General features: G+C 42.4%; 1 protein-coding gene across 1 annotated transcript in view; it reads right to left on the bottom strand.

Moving 5' to 3' along the window:
• Bmpr2 (bone morphogenetic protein receptor type 2) overlaps positions 1-18,584 on the bottom strand; it is a 101,952-nt gene extending 83,368 nt beyond the window's left edge. The window contains exon 1 of the mRNA XM_090354613.1: positions 17,224-18,584. Coding sequence (XP_090210739.1) covers positions 17,224-17,299 — 76 coding nt within the window. The 5' untranslated portion in view covers positions 17,300-18,584. The remainder of the gene's footprint in view (positions 1-17,223) is intronic.
• Positions 18,585-20,548: the final 1,964 nt, after the last annotated feature.

The raw sequence follows: 20,548 nt of genomic DNA, 5'->3' as shown, positions 1-20,548 counted from the left end.
CCCAAGCCCAGGACTGGCAAAAAATAAATAAATAAATAATAATAATAATAATAATTCTTAGCTTTATTTAAAATTCTTACACAATAAAAATGTACATTCTGGCTGGGAGTTTGGCCTAGTGGTAGAGTGCTTGCCTAGCCTGCACAAAGACCCGGGTTCAATTCCTCCATACCATATACATAGGAAAAAAAGCTGGAAGTGGTGCTGAGGCTCAAGTGGTAGAACTCTCTCGCCTTGAGAAAGCCCAAGGACAGTGCTCAGGCCCTCAGTTCAAGCCCAGGACTGGCAAAAACAAAAAAACAAACCAAAAAATGTATATTCTTCTTCCCCAGTTAAATGATATATTCAGTCTTTACATGGGATGACAATAATTGGAGTTAGAGCATGACGAATAGAAAGATAAAAGGGAGTTTTTTTGCTTACATTTCATTAAATTGTTCTCTTCTTTTATTATTACTTTTCAAGTGTTTTATTTTACTTGACTTCTTTTATGTTCATACAAATTAAATACAGCTAAATGACACCAAAACTACCACAAATAATAGTAGTAAAGGGAATGTGCCTGATAAATGCAATCTTGAATACTATCAATGAGCTCTTACATGCATACCTCTATTTTTTAATCTTTTCATATCTCTATTATCCCATATTAATGCTATCCCCTTAACTACTTATAGCCTTTCTACAGAGGATAATACCCTATTAGCTAGATCTCAAATTTTCACAGCTGAGAATACAGTTGAGCCAACAGTGAGGCAAAATATGCACCAAATAAGTACAGCCTTTCTCACCACCCCTCGTTCATCCAGAAGTTCAATGTCAGACCAAACATTTCGTGGTTCTATGGATGACAGATTATTTCTTGGGTTTCTAAGAAATAATTATTTCTAAGTTCCTTTCTTCCCTTTACTTGTACACTAGCCATCTTGATGGGGTCTCTCCTTTGCTTCTAGTGGATTGGCTCCTTGTATTTACCACATATTTGATCACTGTACCTTGGCCAGATGGCTGCCTTTCCAAAGAACACCATAATCAGACCAATTCACTCTGTCAACATCAAAGGAATTATAAACTTTCACCTTGCCTGTACAACCACAATGACTTGTCCAGTGCCAAGATTATTAATAGCTTTTTTTGTTGTTACTGCTTATAGGCATTCTGTATATCTTCAAATTTGGCTTTTATTTATTTATTATTATGTTGCTCTGACTGAATCCTTCCTCCCAGCTTCCTAAAAAGCTAGACCTATAGGTATGTAGCACCACAAAGGGCCATTGTATTTATCATCATTATATTTATGCCACCATATTTACATTATTTAATTATTTTGTCATTGCTATTAGTCATGGGGCTTGAACTCGGCCTTGGTACTGTCCCATAGCTCTTTTGCTCAAAGGAAGTGCTCTACCATTTTAAGTCCCAATGCCAAGTCTAGTTTTCTCAACAGAGATAAGAAACTCACAGACTTTCCTGCCTGGACTGGCTTTAAACTGAAATAATCAGATCTCAGCCTCCTTAGAAGCTAGGATTATTACATTCTTCAATCACATAAATATTGAAACCATTATTTACATATCCTAATGAATAGATGCTAATTTGGAAACCAACTAATCAAGATACAGTAATCTTTCTGCTAAAAAATCAAATATTCTTTTTTTTTTTCAAATATTCTTTTTTATTGGTCATGTGCTTGAACTCAGGGCCTGATACTGTCTTTGAGCTCTTTGCTCAAGGCTAACACTCTACAACTTTGAGCCACCATGCTCATGAGTAGTTAACTGGAGTCTCACTGAGACATTTCTGCCCAGGTTGGCTTTGAATTGGGATCCTCACATCTCAGTCTCCTGAGTAGCTAGTATTACAGGTATGCACCACTGGAACCTGGCCAAATTTTATTGTACAAAATTAAATTTCTCCTAACTTGCTTAATTTACTAACAAAATTTCCAAGTTTAAATGCATTTCAGTATGAACAATTGTCCCTTATAACATGAAAAGATCTTGAGAGGAAATACCATTACAAATGGGCAGTACAGCTCCACAACAGGGCAGCATTTGCCTAGCATGCACCAGGAACTCAGAACTAGATTCCCATCACTAAGGAAAAAACAGACTTCCAAATCTATCAAGAAGATCTTTTCAATTCAGCAGTGATATTTGCTAGATACTATGTTGGACTTCAACTATACATTGAGGGGAAGGAAGGTAAAAGAGGAAAACTGGAAGAGAATGAGGAAATAGGTGATAATGGTCAAAAGGAAAAGTGCCTGGTGCTAGTGGCCCACACTTGTAATCCTAGTTTACTCAGAAGGCTGAGATCTGAGGATTGTAGTTTAAAGCCAGCCCTAGCACTAAGGTCCATGAGACTCTTATCTTCAATTTACCACCAGAAAACTGGAAGTGGCACTGTGGCTCAAGTGATAGAGTACTAGCCTTGAGCTGAAGAGCTCAGGACAGTGCCCAGGCCCAGAGTTGAAGCCCCACGACCAACCCAAAAAAGGAAATGTACTCATCACCTAACTTATGTAACGAATAACCCCTCTGTACATCACCTTTACAATAAAATTTTAAAAATAAAAAATAAGCTGGGTGCAGTGGCTCACACCTGTAATCCTAACTACTCAGGAGGCTGAGATCTAAGGATCAAGGTTCAAAGTCAGCCCAGGCACAAAAGGACCTGAGGCTAATCTCCAATTAACCTCTAGAAAACGGGAAGTGTGGCTTGGCTCAAGGGTAGGGTGCTAGCCTTGAGCTGGAGAGCTCAGGGACAGCATCCAGGCAAAGTTCAAGCCCCATAACCCACAAAAAAAAATTAAATTTAATTAAAAAAAAATAAGGCTGGGACTATGACTTAATGGTGGAGTCATTGCCTAACATGAAGCCCTGGGTTTCATGAAGCCTCAGTACCACATAAACATAAAAAAGCCAGAAAAAGCCAGAAATGATGCTGTGGCTCAAATGGTAGAGTGTTAGCCTTGAGCAAAAAGGTCAGGGACAGACCCAAGCGCCAGCACTGACAAATACAGAAATAAAAATATTAAAAAACAAGGCTGGGAGCATAGCCTAGTGGTAGAGTGCTTGCCTAGCATGCATGAAGCCCTGGGTTTGATTCCTCAGTACCACAAACACTGAAAAAGCCAGAAATGGTGCTGTGGTTAAAATGGTAGAGTGCTAGCTTTGAGAAAGCCCAAGGACAGTGATAGACCCTGAGTTCAAGCCCCAGAACTGGCAAAAAAAAAATAAATAAGTAATTTTTTTAATATTAAAAAACACGATCTTGGCCTGAAATATAGTTGTACCATTTACTAACATTTAGGTGATTTATTTATCCTCTCTGTGCTCCAATATCCTTATCTATGAAAAGTATATCTACAGCAAAGCAAACATATAAATATGAAATAAAACAATTAGTATAGTGCATATTACAAGAAGGTATTCAATAAATAATTTAGTTAAGTAATTGGTGAGGCACTGTGGTAAACACTGATAATCCTAGCTACTTGCTAAAGGTGGAAGATTGTAATCTCAAGGCCAAGTAGGCAACTTTGATGCTGTCTGAAAATAAAATTTAGGAAACAGGCTGGGGGCAGGAATTACAGCTGAAGTAGTAGAGTTCCTGCCTAGCAAGCACTACGCCTTGAATTCAAATCCTAGAACACTAAAAAAGTCCATTTATTTTGAAAAAAAAAATAATAGGAGGCAGGAGTGTGGCCTAGTGATAGAGTGCTTACCTAGCATGCACAAAGCCCTGAGTTCAATTCCTCAGTACCACATACACAGAAAAAGCCAGAAGTAGTGTTGTGGCTCCAGTGGTTAGAGTGCTAGCCTTGAGAAAGGTCAAGGACAGTGCCCAGGCCCAGAGTTCAAGCCCCAGGACACAAAAAAATAAAATAATAATAAAGTTAAAATGAGGCTGGGGATGTAGTTTAGTTACCTAATGTGAATAGTTACTGCTTTCAAAATTGGGTTCAATCCCCAGAGAACTGAGGTGGGGGGAGGGGAGAGTTGTAAAATATATACTATACTTGGAGTGGGAAACGGGAAAAGATCAGTAGTAAGTACTCATCTAGCAAGAGGTCTAGCTTTAATCTCCAACAGTGTACCAAAAAAAGTAAACAGAAGAGTGCTTTGTTTACCATTTTACCATTAAAATATTTATTCTATTAAATTGTTTCCCTAAAAATTTATATAAAAGGAGTCTGCATTATAACTGGCACATATGGCAGGGGCTTTTACAGGTGGAAATTGTTATTATTTTGTTGCTTTTTATTTAAGGTCCAAGACCAGGATGCAAATTTAGTACCTGATGCTTTTGCTCATTGGCTCATTTGAGCTATGACTACAGCCCCAGGAAATTCTATTATTAAACAGTAGCTATTTCATTTGTTACTCTCTGTAGCATCTAGTATAGGTTTTGTGGAGTTCTGTTTTTTTGGGTTTTGTTGGTTATGGGGCTTGAACTCAAGGCCTGGGGGCCGTCCCTCTGCTCATTTGCTCAAGGCTAGCTTCTATCAGTTTGAGCCACAGCTTGTCTTCCAGTTTTTGAGAGATTAATTGGTGATTAAGATCTGATGGAGACTTTTCTACTCAGGCTGGCTCTGAACCACAATCCTCAGATCTCAGCCTTCTAAGTAGCTAGGATTACAAGATTGATGTATGTTTTCGTTGTTGTTTTTGGTACTGAAGTTTGAACTAAGGGCCTTACTCTTGATTAGTAGGTGCTCTATGACTTGAGCTATACTTATCTCCCTCTCCCTCTCCCTCATGTCCCTCTCCCCCTTTCCCTTTCCCTCCCTCCCTCCCCCCCTTCTCTCTCTCCTTTCTTCTCTCTCCCTCCTCTCTCCTCTTTCTCTCTCCATCTCTCTCTCATTCATTTTTTGGACAGGCTGTCACAATTGTGCCCAGGGCTTTCTTTGCTCAGTAATTCTCCTACCCACACCTACGAAGTATCTGGAATAATAGGTACCTGGCTTATGTTTTACCATAAGATCTTGCTAACTTCTAGCCTGTGCTGGCCTCAAATAGATATCTACCCAATATCTGCCTCCCCAACAGTTGGTTTGCAGGTGTAATCCACCATACCAAATTACAACAGGTTTGTTTAAACAATGAATTATTCGTTCGTTACAGAAATTCACTGCTTCTCTAACAGTTCTCAAGACAATTACAGAGAACATGACTCAGGTGAATCTCAGGAGAATCTTTCTCAACACCTCACCTGGATGCCATCTCCTAAACAACAAATTCTATAATTAGTGACCTAAAAAGTAAAACAGATTGGAAAGATTTCAGGAACTAGCATACTTAAATTACAAAGCAATGAGCCCACAGTACACATTCTTTCAGTAATTTCAGTACTTTGGACTGTTAGCATCTTTTTGATACTCTTATCTACTTCATTGCTCAGAGTTCTCTTTTCAAATATAATTGTTTGCTTTAACTAAGAGCCCCAAATTAGCTCTGGTGGAACATACTTACAATACCAAAGGATGAGGCAGGAGGATTTAGAGTTCCAGGCCAAGCTGAAATATGTAATAAAATAAAAATAAAAATGAAGCCAAAGCCAGGTGTGGTGCCTCACGCCTGTAATGCTAGCTACTGAAGAGGCTGAGATCTAAGGATCACGGTTCAAAGCCAGCCCAGGCACTAAAGAATGTGAGACTCTTATCTCCAATTAATCACTAGAAAAGGGGAAGTGGGGCTGTGGCTCAAGGGGTAGGGAAGTAGCCTTGAGCTGAAGAACTCAGGGACAGCATCCAGGCCCATAGTTCTAGCTCCACGACTGACCAAAAAAAAAAAAAAAAAAGCAAAAGAAGCAGCCAGGCACCAGTGGCTCATGCCTGTAATTCTAATGACTCAGAAGTCTGAGACCTGGAAGCCTAAGATTCAAAGCCAGCTTGGATTGAAGCTGTGGCTCAAAGTGGTACAGTGCTAGCCTTGAGCTGAAGAGGCTTAGGCAAAGTACCCAGAGTTCAAGCTCCACAACTGACCCGCACCCCACCCCCCCAAAAAAATAGAATAATCAAAGCCAGTATTGTTGCACCAACAAGAAAACTGAAATAAGGGACCAGGAATTTGGCCTAGGGACAGAGTGTCACCTAGCGTGCACAAAGACCTGGGTTCAATTCCTTGGTACCACACCACATACATAGAAAAGCTGGAAATGGTACTGTAGCTCAAGTGGTAGAGCGCTAACCTTGAAGAAAACCCAAGGACAGTGCACAAGCCATGAGTTCAGTACCCAGGACTGGCAAAAATAAAAGTGAGTAAGAACTGAAGACTCTGACTTAAAGCCCTAGTACTAGCACCAAAACATAAAATTAAATTTAAATTTAAAAGTAAAAAAAAGTTTTCACAATAATTTTGTATCAATAAATTTGTATTATATAAAAAATTAAAGGATCCAGGCACTAGTGGGTCATGTCTGTAATCCTTGCAACTCGGAAGACCGAGAGATATGAGGATCATAGTTCAAAAGTTAGCCTGGACAGGAAAAGTCTGTGAGACATTAGTCTCTAACTGTCTAAAACTAGAAATGGAGCTGTGGCTCAAGTGGTAGAGTGCTAGCCTTGAGCACAAAAGCTCATGAACAGTGCCCAAAGTCCTGAGTTCAAGGCCCATAACTGACCAAAAAAAAAAAAAAAGACATAAAAACAATGTGAAACACTGGTGGCTCATGTATAATCCAAGCTAATTCAGAAGCAAGAGGTGGAGAGAAGGAAAGGAAAGGAAGAGAAAGGGAAAGGAGAAGGGAAAGGGGGAGAAGAGAAAGGGGGAAGGAAGGGAAGGGAAAGGGAAGAGAGAGAAAAAAGTAAAAAATTAAAGTAAAACCAAGTCTTAAAATACAAAATAAAGCCAAGCACCAGTGGCTTAGGCCTGTAATCCTAGCTACTCAGAAGGCTGAGATCTGAAGATCATGGTTCAAAGTCAGCCTGGGCACAAAAGACTGGTGTTACTGGGCACTGTCCCTCAGCTCCTCAGCTCAAGGCTACCACCCTACCCCTGGATCCACAGCCCCACTTCCCAAGACTGGTGACTCTTTTTTTTTTGCTAGTCCTAGACTTAAGCTCAGGGCCTGACCACTGTCCTTGGATTTTTCTCAAGGCTAGAACTCTACCACTTGAGCCTCAGCACCACTTCTGGCTTTTTCTAAGTATGTGGTACCAAAGGAATCGAACCCGGGTCTTTGTGCATGCTAGGCAAGCACTCTACCACTAGGCCAAACTCCAGGCCCAAGACTGGTGAGACTCTTTATCTCCAATAAACCACCAGAAAACTGGAAGTGTTGCTGTGGCTCAAGGGGTAGGGCGCTAGCCTTGAGCTGAAGAGCTTAGGGACAAGGGCCAGGCCCACAGTTTAAGCCCCACAATCAACAACACCAACAAAAAAAAAAAAACAAAGTAAAGAGCTGGGAATGTGGCTTAATAGTAGAGTGCATTCTTAACATGCATGAAGCCCTGGGTTCGATTTCTCAGCACCACATAAACAGAAAAAGTCAGAAATAGCACTGTGGCTCAAATGATAAAGTGCTAGCCTTGAGTAAAAGAAGCTCACAGATAGGCCCTGAGTTCAAGCCCTAGGACTGGCAAGAAAAAAAAATACAAAGTAAAATCAACAAAAGTTTATCTTATTACTTCCTACAGGTATACTTAGTCTCTCTCCCAACAAGACACTTGGGAAATATCTGGACACTGTATTTCTTAGAGGTTGGTGAAGACCATTATATTGAACCTGAGTCCAACAGTAAATAGTAAAAAGATAAAAGTAATGTGAATTCTAGGTAAAAGTGTTTAATTGTCTATAAAAGACTTTCTTATATTCTTTTATCTGTGGAACAACAATCAGCAAGTTTTCAAACAATGGCATATTCATCAACCCAGATCCCTGAATGATTGTTAAATTAGAGTATCCCTGCTCACATTCAATAAGCAGCGTAGGAAAAAGCATTATTGTTTTAGAATAACCTATCCTACACTTTGGTACAGTTCCATAATCCCTATTTCAACAGTGTTTTTAAAATTGGGGAAAAGAAAACTTAAAGTTTAATTAATTTCAATAGGAAGAGAGAGTGTTATTTAAAAAAGCCTATTACATGCTTAGAATAGTGCAAATTTAATATAATATGCTTTGGGGGGAAGGAGGTATTTTCTTCTGTGTTAGGAATCAAATCTAACGCCTTCTGCATGCTAGGCAAGCACTCTAGCAGTGAGCCACATCCCCAATTTAATATCTTGTTTTTAAAAGCGAGACTTAGCAGCAAGAAATATGTCCAACTAAAATTCTCATAAATATAAGTAAATGAAGAAAACAATGATTTCTAGAGAACAGCTGTATAAATGGTGCTAGAAGTTAAACTGAATTCAAAAACATTCTGGATACCATTTCATCAAGCTAGCAGAGGGGTTTGGCCAAAGGGAAAAAAGTTAAATCCTACATAAAACTCTTTCCAAAAGTAACATGAATAAATTCATATCTTGGCATCATTTGACCTCTTAAAATCTTGTTCTTCTTATCTTTGGTACTGGGAACTGAATTGAAGACCTCACATGCTAGGCAAGAGCTTTTTTTTTTTTTTTTTGCCAGTCCTGGGCTTGGGCTCAGGGCCTGAGCACTGTCCCTGGATTTTTCTCAAGGCTAGGGCTCTACCACTTGAGCCACAGCACCACTTCTGGCTTTTTGCTATGTATGTGGTACCGAGGAATCGAACCCGGGTCTTCGTGCATGCCAGGCAAGCACTCTACCACTAGGCCAAACTCCCGGCCAAGAGCTTATTTTCTAATCATAATATGGCCCTTTGTGTAGAAACTGAATATAAAAAGTTACTCTTCACACTAGAAGAGTCCTTAGGGATTCTAATCACCAACAATACAGAAACATTTAAATCTTATTCTCAATTAAATATGCCATCATTACTCTCCTAATCTAACTAGTACTGTTTTCCAAAACTGAAGATCTCCAATGAAATGCTTTATCACCAACATATGACACACAAAATGAAAAGCTAAAATATCTACTATCTTTAAAGCAAAATAAGAGACTATAACTAAAACATAATTCAATTGGAACAATTATTCTTTGTTTTTTGGTTTTGGTTTTGTTTTGTCGGTCGTGGGGCTTGAACTCTGGGCCTGGGTGCTGTCCCTGATGTCCCTGAGCTCTTCAGCGCAAGGCTCCTATCTCCAATTAACCACTAGAAAACTGTAAGTGGTGCTGTGGCTCCAAGGGTTGGGCGGTAGCCTTGAGCTGAAGAGTTCAGGGACAAAGCCCAGGCCCAGAGGTAGGGAGGAAGCCTAGGACTGAAGAGCTCAGGGATAACGCCTAGGCCCAGCGTTCAAGCCCCATGATTGATTAAAAAAAAAAAAAAAAAAGCTGGGGTGGGGGGGGGGGGGGAGACATGGTATGCCCAAGCTGAACTGAGATTCTCAGCTCTCAGACTTCTGATTATAAATGTGAACCACCAGCATCCAGCCTTATTGATTTGTTTGCTTGTTTTGGTTAGTCAGGGGATTTGAACTCTGAGTCTGGGTGCTGTCCCTGAACTCTTTTGCTCACTGAACCACTTAGCAGCAACACTCTCAGTTTTCTCACCAGGGGTAAGAGTCTCACAGTCTTTCCTGCCTGGCCTCGCTTTGAATTTCAATCCTCAGACCTCAGTCTCCTGAGTGTACCTAGGATTGTAGACACTGAGCTGCCCCGCCCCCTAGCTCATCTTTCTTCTTCATTACCCAATCTCACATCCTTTTCAACAGAAAATATTCTCAAAGTAGCAGGACATTGATGTAGCCCCTCAAATGTACATTCCACTGTGTATTATGTAGGTAAGTAACCCAGACAGGTGGAATTAATGGATTTTTTTTTCCTTAAGTAGTATTGAAGACTAAATTTGGGGCAAGTACTCTATCACTTGAGCCATATCTCTGACCATTTTTGTTCTAATTATTTTTCAGATAGGGTCTCATAATTTTGCCAAGGGCCAGCATGTTGACAAAACTCCCAGTTATGACTCCTGAATAGCCAGGATATTAGGCATTAGCCACCATACCTGGCCTTATTTTCTATACCTTTTTTTTTTTTTTTTTTGCCAGTCCTAGGGCTTGAACTCGGGGCCTGGTCCTTAACCCTGAGTCAAGGCTAGTGCTCTACCACTTGAGCAACCGCACCACTTCTGGCTTTTTCTGTTTATGTGGTCCTGAGGAATCAAACCAAGGGCTTCATGCTTACTAATTCAGTTAAGTGAAGACTATGTTCAAACAAAGTATAGAAAATTGATCACATCACTACTACACTGTTGGTGGGAGTGCAAACTCGTTCAACCACTGTGGAAAGCAGTATGGCAGTTCCTCAAAAGACTAAACATAGAGCTCCCCTATGATCCAGCAATTCCACTACTTGGCATTTACCCAACCATCCAGAAACAAGGACATACTAAATCCACTAGCACAATGTTCATTGCAGCACTATTTACCCTAGCAAAGACATGGAACCAACCCAGATGTCCCTCAGTTGATGAGTGGATCAACAAGATGTGGTATTTATACACAATGAAATTCTATGCTGCTATCAGAAAGAACCACATCGCCCCATTTGTAAGGAAATGGAAAGAGTTAGAAAAAAATCATATTAAGTGAAGTAAGCCAGACTCAAAGGAACATAGGCTCAATGGTTTCCCTCATTTGTCATAATCAGTAGAAACCTTGGGCTCTTCTAGCAGAGATTTGCAATAGAGCAAAACCTAGATACATAAGGCCATACAGTATGACGCTAAATGAAAGGACCTCTAGGATATAGAAACAAAAGCCATATAATGAGAGATTGTTGTCCTTAATGTACTATGTTATCTCTCATTTCTTTTGCTGTCCCTTGGTTATCTCATATTGTTACAGTACCTCACTTTGTTATCTGATATATTGGATATATGCGTATTTGGTTATTTGATATTGGATAGGAAAGGGGGGAAAACAAGATGAAGGTGGGGATGGGGGGAGGGAAATGGGGACCAAGACATGAGAAAGGGTATCAATGTATGTGAAGTAATGCACCTTCTATCTGGCGAATGTAATGTAACCCTTCTATTAATTACAATAAAAAATATATGAAAAAAAAGAAAACTGATCACACAGAAAACTCACTGTTCATCTTATCTAATACAGATTCTTTAACATAGCAAGATGAAGGAAGGGACAATACTACAATGACAGTCATCCATTAAAACCTAGCTGATGGCTCCCTGAAAATAAGAAATTTTCTCAGATAATTCTATCAATAACCTTTCACTCCCATATATATATTTCACATTTCATCATACCAGAAGCATAATATATTGTACTTGTGTTAGTGCTCCATAAGACAGGTTGCTAAATTATCACCTTTCAAAAAGGATGCTAAGTAATCACAGGTTTACCTATCATCTTTCAAGGTATTATTCTTTAGTGATGGAAATCCCTTGGCAAAACCCTGTAATTCTGTAGCTAATAAAATTCCTTCTGGGTCCATTAGATGTATTGATAAAGAACATCCTGTATGTTTTAATGTAAATGTATATATATAGTTTCTATCTAAAAGAATAGGGAAATAAATGAATAATAATACTATATTAGGCCAGGAGTTTGGCCTAATGGTAGAGTGCTTGCCTAGCATGCACGAAATCCCAGGTTCGATTCCTGGGTACCTCATACATAGAAAAAGCCAGAAATGGTGCTATGGCTCAAGTGGCAGAGTGCTAGCCTTGAGGAAAAAGCTCAAGGACAGTGCTCAGGTCCTGAGTTCAAGCCCCCGGACTGGCCAAAAAAAAAAAAAAGAGCACAGTAGAAATTTCCAATCTAGCCAGGTGCCAATAGATCACACCTGTAATCCAGCTATTCAGAAGGCTGAGATTTTTATCTCCAATTAACCACCAGAAAACCAGAAGTGACACTGTGGCTCAAAGTGGTAAAGCACTAGCCTTGAGCTGAAGAGCTCAGGTGCCGGGGCCAGCCGGCAGCAAACCAGGGTTCGCAGATTGGGGTTCCTGAAATAGGGGGCAAGGACTAGGAAAAAATAGAAGAGAGACAGACACACCGGTCCGGGATGTCTGCAGCCCAAGTAAAGACTGCCTCGTTTATTCAACTCCAGCTTCTCCCTTCTTGAAACCAGGGAACTTCCAACTGTTACATTCATATGGTAAATCTCAGGTAATTTAAACAGAATAAGGCCATAAAACAATAGGACAATAAAGCCATGGTCTGATGCAAATCAAGGTACAATTTGATTCTACTCTGGCTCCCAACACTCAGGGACAGCACCCAGGCCTAGAGTTCAAGCCCCACGACAGACCAAAAAAAAAAAAAAGTTAAATGATAAGTCAAAATTCTCTTCAATGACATCTGAACAAGAAAATAAAATTTAAGTGTTTTCTCAGCTTTTCACAATGGAAACATTTAATCAATACAAATTATTAGACTTCATGCATTGCCTTATAACCCCAGCACCCAAGAGGCTGAGACAGGAAGATCATGAGATCAAAGAGAGCTTAGGCTAATTAGTGAAAACACCATATCTAAAGACAAAACAAAAAGCTATAAAATTAGTAACAAAAATATGTCAAAAGTTCTAGCTTAGCCAATATGGTGGCTCATGCCTGTAATCCTAGCTACTCAGGAGATGGAGATCTGAGGATCTTGGTTCAAAGCCAGCCCCGGCACTAAAGTCCATGAGACTCTTATCTACAATTACCCACTAGAAAAACCAAAGTGGCACTGTGGCTAAAGGGTAGGGTGATAGCCTTAACCTGAAGAGCTCAGGGACAGCGCCCAGGCCCAGAGTTCAAGCCCCATGATCAGAAGAAAAAAAAAGTTCTAGATTTTCTCATATGATAAACAAAAATACTGTAAGTACTTTGTTAGTCAGGTCTATTTCATAAATTAGAATATGGACACCAAAAGGCCCCAAGTAAATCGCTAACAATAACACTAAACAAGAACTCAGAGCTTTCTAGCTTCTAATCCTGGTTGCTTGTTTTACCTAGAAATCATTTCCATAGATAATTAAAGCTAAGGAGAGGTGTAGCAAAGTGAGAATCAACAAGAGAGAGAGTAATGAGCAAAAGGTGTTCTCAAGACAACGCAAATGTAGAAAAACTAATTTTTAGAAAAAAGAGATGAAGATATAGAACCATGAAAATTCAATGACACTAAACTCAGAAGTTTAGCAGAAAAAAAAATCACACAGCGAATGATTGGATTTGGCAATTAGAAAGTCACTATAACTTAATATACATTGTAGGATCGGAGAGGCAAGGAATTCAGGATACAGTTTAAAATTAGTCTAGAGATGAGGAAGAAGATGTGCAAGGGGCTCCTAAAGATACCCAGAGGGAATAAATAAAATAATGCTAAAAGTTTACAAAATACCTACTATTGCTTCAAAAAGTATGAAATCTAACTTCCATGAAATGGTTGAGCAGGAATAGCTCTTCTTATTTTTCTTTGTATCAACATTTAGAAAAAAATCATGCACATTTCAAGCACAGTAAATATTTGCTAATGAAATACTTTGGTTTTCCTTTCACATGTTTGTTTATACACACACACACACACACACACACACACACACACCTTCCTTCTGGCTACTACTGTAGGCATATATATGAATAGAAACTATAAAATCAAATGCACTTCTTGTGAGACAGTATATTAACTGTAATGAAGACCATGCACTACATATTATTTCAGTAAGACAATGAATTCTAGGGGCCGGGAGGTTGGCCTAGTGGTAGAGTGCTTGCCTAGCATGCACGAAGACCCGGGTCCAATTCCTTGGTACCACATAAGTAGAAAAAAAGCCGGAAATGGTGCTGAGGCTCAAGTGATAGAGCTCCAGCCTTGAGAAAAGTCCAAGGACAATGCTCAGACCCTGAGCTCAAGCCCAGGACTGGCAAAAAAAAAAGAAGCTGAAACACAAAAGCATTTTAAAAAAAAAAAAAAAGACAATGAATTCTAAAATGCACTTGTCATTTACTATAGGCTTATTTCTAACCTCTCACAAACTAGTTAGAAAGTAAACATATGCTTTTTAGTTCTCATATTCTTATATCCAAACTCACAGACAAAGGTAATTTTTTAATCTCAAATCTATATTATCCTCAAAATTAAACAGTCGTCTTCACTGCTTCCAGAAAGAACTCAAGACTAGACAGACCATTTAAAGAGAGAAAACTATTTAGTAGGGCCAGGAGTGTAGCCTAGAGATAGAATGCTCACTCACCTAGCATGCAAGAAGCCCTGGGTTTGATTCCTCAGTACTATACTCAGAAAAAGGCAGAAGTGGTGCTGTGGGCTTAAGTGGCAGAGCACTGGCCTTGAGCAAAAAGTGTCTAAGACAGTACCCAGGCCCTGAGTTCAAGCCCTAGGATTGGTGCAAATAAAAATAAATAAATAAATAAACAAATGCCCTTGTGTGTGCTATCAAAATGCAGGAATTCCTAAATATCACAGTAACCACATTTTCCCCAGCAGATATCGATTAACTCAGAATACAATTCTAATTGAGTGCACAGAAATATAATACATGAAGCCAGGTGCTAGTGGCTCACATATGTAATCCTAGGTACTCAGGAGGCTGAGATCTAAGGATCACAGTTCAAAGCCAGCCCAGACAGGAAAGTATGAGACTCTCAATCTCCAGTTAACCATCCCCAAACCAGAAGTGGAGTTGTGGCTCAAAGTGGTAGTTCATTAATATGGAGCAGAAAGAGCTCAGGGAGCATCCAGGCCCTGAGTTCAAGACCAAGACTGGGGTGAAAGGGAGGACAAAGAATCTAGAGCTGGACACCAGTGGCCACTATTGTAATCCTAGCTACTTCAGAGGTTGAGATCTGAGAATCACTGTTCAAAGCCAGCCTGGGCAGGAAAATCTGTGAGACTCTACCTTCATTTAACCACAAAAAAGCCAGAAGTGGAGTTCTGACTCAAGTGGTAGAGCATACTTGAACAAAATAGCATATATACCAAGCATAAATTCCAATTTTTTTCATACCAACTATTCTTAGAATTAAGGAGTCCAAGACTAAACAAACTGGGAAGGGGGAATTCAAAAGAAATGTTTTATCCAGGACCCAAAGAAGGATGTATTATCTATTGCTCAATCATACTGTAGTGTTTCCCGATCCACTGCATTATTTGCACCTAAGTGCATTGGTAAATCTGAAATCCACAAAGACCATCTTTAGTCACTTTAATCACCTTGCCTTTACCTAAGAAAATGACACAGGACGTTCAAATATCAAGCCATGTTTTTCACAGTCAAAACCATGACATTTGCATTGATTAGTGCCTGCACATCTTTAAGTGTCCAAGTTTCTTATCAATGCTGATCTGGTGAAACCATTACTCTATCTCATGTTCCCACTTGGAGTGGAGAAGTTGCAGCCTCTGCTGCTATTGTTAGCATTAATGTGGTAAGTAAGGTGAAGACTATAATCCTGGCTCCATAATTTACTGACTGGGTAATGAGTTACTAAATTCGCTGTTCCAACTTTTCATTCTTCTGTAGAAGAGGAAAAATAACAATCTACAGTACAGAACTGCACTGCCATGAGGATCAAAGGAGAAAATATACCAAAGCTATCTGAGTATTTGCAAGTGCCCTCAAAATGCTCAATAAATATTAGCTTCATTATTCTTACAACTCTGAACTAAAGCTTCACAATCTCCATCATCTGGAACTCTATATTAAAGAAAAAAATAGAGTCACTTTATACAACAATTCTGTTCCTCTTCTCCCCTTTTTAAAATGGACAGTATCCTAAGAATATTTTATTTACCAAAAAGAAATTGTTTTTAAACCAATTTTTAAATTTTATTTTTATCAGTTCCAATCACAAAATGATGAGCACAGAACTTTAAGTGAGAATCCAGATTCTGAAAAAGTAAAGAATAACAAAGAACAAAAATTTTCTGGGATTTCTGTTCACAGAATGACTGCCCAAGCTTTAGGCCCTTTTACTCTCTCTGTTTTACAAGAACTACATGACTTACTGCTAGAGAACAACATAATTTAGAGAAATTAATTTAAAATATAAACGTAAGTTTTAATATAGCCAATTTGTAACTTCAAATGATTTTAACATTACATAGATTTACTATAAAAATAACATTGATCTCCAATAGGCATATTTATTTAATAGTCCAGAAACAGACTTTCAAAATAGAAATTCATCAAATAACCTATGCTCACACAGCAAGGAGAAATCCATTGAAGGTGAAAGTTGCAATTAGAAAAAAAAATTATTAGAAAGTCAACATTTCATCCTTTATTCACTTTTAAATACATAATCCAAGTGGCTATCCTAAGCCAATTTAAGAACTGTGTCTACAAATCACTGCTGAAATTTTCTGAAGCAAATCACCAAGACAATTGAAGACAACCACAATGGGAACATGAGGCCTTTTCCCTGAGGCCTCTGAGAAAGGAAATATCCAAAGGAAAGAATGACTACTTTGATAAAATACCTAAGAACTTCCAAGAACCAAATCCAGAAGTCTGATGTGAGGTCAAAGTTGTCTCAATGACAGGAAAGCCAACAGATGCCAGATGACTAAAGTTGTCAAAATATTTCTATGCCCAACAGTAATTCCAAAAGCACAGAAGGTCCAGGTTGAAAAGCTGAATATATAATTGCTATAACACAAATGATAATAGTAATAAACAATATTACACAATGTATCAAGAACCTAGTCTGGCCTCCTCAACATTTAATCTATTCATTCGGCAACATTTCTGAATAATGAAAGTAACATGGATTCCCAAAGAGCTATCTAAATCTAAAAATAAGGTGTCTGTAGAGTTGATGTTCTTTTCCACTGTAAGCCCAATCCACGTCTTTTATATTAAAAAAATATACACAGAGATCCAGTTCCAAAGATCTAATAGACTGTTCGATGGCATTAAAATATTATTTTTATTCCTGCATTACCTCACAGCTAAAAATGTCAAGATACCACACCCAATCTGTCTTTTTTTTCCCCTCAATGGAGAGGGGTGGAGTAGGCTCTACGGAAGTGGGGCTATGAAACTACCCAAAAACATTAGAGGTGATTTTGGTGGCAGGTCCTAGGTCCTGGATCCCCACCAGGGCGCTCGGAGGGGACCGCTGCGAAGGACAAGGGCAGGCCTGGGCCTTTACGGGCTCCCCTCCCTCGCCACCCACTGGGACGGAGGCTGGGCCTCGCCACCCAAGGCTACTCACCGGTCACGGCGCTGACCATCAGGATGGCCCATGGTAGCCAGGGCACCCGCCAGGGCCGCTGCAGCGAGGAAGTCATCCCTGGGCCAGCCGAGAAGCGGGATAGCAAAGGAAAGAAATAAGAAAAGTAAATACGGGCGGAGAAATCCAGCCAGGAGGCTGCTCTTTCCTTTTCGTCTGACTTATCCTGCCCGTATTACAATGCAGTTTGAGAGGACAAATGGCAGATGAGAGGACCTAGCTGCAGAGCTTTCATTCCGCCGCAGAAACCGCCTTCATTGCGTTCCCTCGCGGCTGGAGGGGTTCATTCGCCTAGGAGAGGGTGTCTCGGCTCCCCGTTCTGTGAAGCGAAGGCATGTCGGGAGGAGGGGGGTGGAAGAGAAGCTCGCAAGAAATCCTTGCACTTATTTTCCTCGTAGTTTCACGATATCAAAAAAACATCCAGGTCTGGGAGAAGACATGTCCAGGGTGCAGTGGTGGTGGTGGCGGTGGTGGGGTGGGGGTGAACGGCGAGGATTCGACTGCGGAGGCGTGGGGGGGGGGGTCGATGGAGGGAGGGACTGGCGAGGATCAGAACAAATTCCCGACTGCCGGGCAGGGTGAAGCCGGGCGGGCGGCGGCGGCGGCGCCGGGCGGTCGGAGTCGCATCGCCTGCGGCACGGGGAGAGGAATCCTTTCAAAGTTCCGTGTCGGGGCGCCCTTCACTCCGATTTCGACATCCGCAAATCCTCTCCTTCGACTGGACGCGGAGAGGTGTCTGCCTCCATGGGCGAGCGCACAGCCTTCACCGCCTCGGCTGAACAATCGCGTCGGGGTCCGGCCGGCCGGGCGTCGGGGGAGGGGAGGGCCGGGGAGGGTGGAGGGGGTCGGCGGGCCAGGCCCGGGTCCCGAACCCCGAGCCCCCGAGCCGGGACGTGCGGGGCCGCTCCGCGGCCGCCTCGGTCTGGCTCCAGATAAATGAATTCCCACCGTGAAATCCTCGCTTTCTCTCGTCAATGGCTCCTGTGAGCGAATCGCAGTCCCCCCCACTTTCCCCGCGAGGAAGCCGCCGCCGCCGCCGCCGCCGTCACCGCCGCCAGGCTCTCCCGCAGCTCAGGGCTCCGGGCGGAACTCGGGCGGCGCAGGCCGAAGGCGGGGGGCGGCGAGAGGGCGGATGTAGGTGGCCCGGGAAAAGGGGGGGGGGGTGGGCAGCCGAGCCTGCCAGACACCCCGCGCCCCTCTGGGAAGCACTCCAGCGACTCTGAGCAGACCAGACACAAAGGGGGGAGCCGCCTCAGCTGCCAGTCTGAGGCGCTCCCGGTCACCGGAGTCGCCCCGCCTCCGCCGCCGCCTCTTCAGTCTCCGGCTCTTCCCGGCCCCGTCTGTCTCCGGCCTGTGGTGCAGCGCAGGCGGCGGCGGCGGCGGCGGCGGCGGCGGCGGCGGCAGCAGCAGCAGCGGGAGCAACAGCAGCGTCGCGGCGGTGGCGGCGGTGGCGGCGGCGGCGGCGGCGGCGCGACCCAGCCGCACTGCGCCTGCGCGCTCGCGGCCCCGCCCGGCCCCGCCCCTTGCTGGGTCTGGTTGGGCTTCGACTGCCGAGACTCGGCCCGCGAGTCCCTCACGAACTGCCGAGGGCAGGGCGGAGCCGGGGGACGGGGGGTGGGTGGGGGGCCGCGGAGGCCCCTGGGCTCCACACACGCCTACCTTCCGTACGTGGATGGCTTGGCGTGTGTATGTGTGTGTGTTGCCACATCTTTTGTCTAGCGTTCGGCCGACTCTTCTAAGCTTCTTCCCCCACACCCCCAAGAGGTAGCTCGGCCCAGAAAGCCTCGAGGCCAGGCTTGTCCCCACTTGTCTCTTGCGGCCGGAGCCTCCTCCACAGCGCCAGGGCTCCGGATGGACCTGCCTGTCGCCGAAGGGGAGACCCTGGCCTTCTCGGGCGCTCCAGACAAAAGCCGGGATTGGAAAGACCACCCACCCGTGCCGGGCGGCGTGGGCTCGGAGCGGCGTCCCGCTCTCCTCCCCGCCCTTCCCAGCCGGTCTGAGGGCTTTGCGGGCGTGCAGAGCCCTTTCCCCTCGCCGGCTCGGGCCGGCCAGACCCGCACGTTGGTGTGGGCGGCGCGGCCTCGCCGCTCCGAGGGCTGCGGGCCTGGCGGGGCCGGGGCGGGGAAGGGGCAGGGGGCTGCCTAGGCCTTCTGAAGGGGAGAGACATGACAGTGCACTGGTTTACCGCGGGCAGACAGGGGAATCCACACTGCAGCCCAAGGAATTGAAGAAGATCCTGCATTTTTCCCAGCATCTGTGGAGACTAATATTTTCTATTTGCAAATTTGGTGGAATCTAGCAACCACAATAGATTTTTATTTAAAAAAGAAAAAACAAAAAGCAATTCCTCCAGCCATCCCTCTACACACACCCCTGCAGGTCAACAGACTTGGTGGGGATTTTGCTTGGAGATGACGTGCATGGCGCCATGATCGGAAGGCTGGATTTAATTCTTAGCTGAGAGGTGAAAAAATTATGTGGGAGAGGACGATCTACTCGGCTGAAGGAAGGCTGGTTTTGCCGGTCTTTCGTTGTGGCTAAGGGTAGTTCCAAAAATATATTCATGGATACACTTCTAAAGTCATACTCACTACTTGCTTATTCAAGTCTCCTTTTTATCTCTTTATCTGAACTAAGGGTAAATAAACCCCCACACTCCTTAAACTGGTTTCTGTTATCATACTAAATATCTGCTATAATTACAGGTTGTGGTACTTACCTGCCCAGGATTCCAAGACTCTACAGCTGAAATATTTTTATACTGTTTATCCTTCAGGCAGAGAATACTGTTTCTTACAGTATTGAAAAAACAAGGAGCATATGCTTTGATTCATTTGTTTTATTACTGTATTTTGTTTTGCATCAAAGCCTAAAAATGGTATTGTTTTAATACTTGGCTTTTAAAAGCCAAATAGGATCTAGCACAAAAAAGACAGAAATTTTAGTATGATAGTAAGGCAGAAAGTTTATTAATTGGTAATACACTGTTTTGCTTCCTCAAATTAAGATCAAGTGCATGATTATTCAATATTTACTTTGCATAATTTTTCGAAGAAACATCAAGTAATTATGTAGAAAAGGAGAAAAGAGGGCCAGGAGCGTGGCCTAGTGGTAGAGTCCTTGCCTAGCATCCATGAAGCCCTGGGTTCGATTCCTTGGTACCACATACACAGAAAAAGCCAGAAGTGGCAGAGCACTAGCCTTGAGCAAAAAGTGTCCAAGGACAGTGCCCTAGAGTTCATACTCTAGGAGCCAGGGGTTTAGCCTGCCTAGTGGTAGAGTGCTTGCCTAGTATGCATATAGACCT

The sequence above is a fragment of the Megascapheus bottae genome, chromosome 21 (assembly GCF_031878675.1).
Source record: "Megascapheus bottae isolate mThoBot1 chromosome 21, mThoBot2.hap1, whole genome shotgun sequence".
Lineage (NCBI taxonomy): Eukaryota > Metazoa > Chordata > Mammalia > Rodentia > Geomyidae > Megascapheus > Megascapheus bottae.
This window is presented reverse-complemented; position numbering and strand designations above follow the sequence as displayed.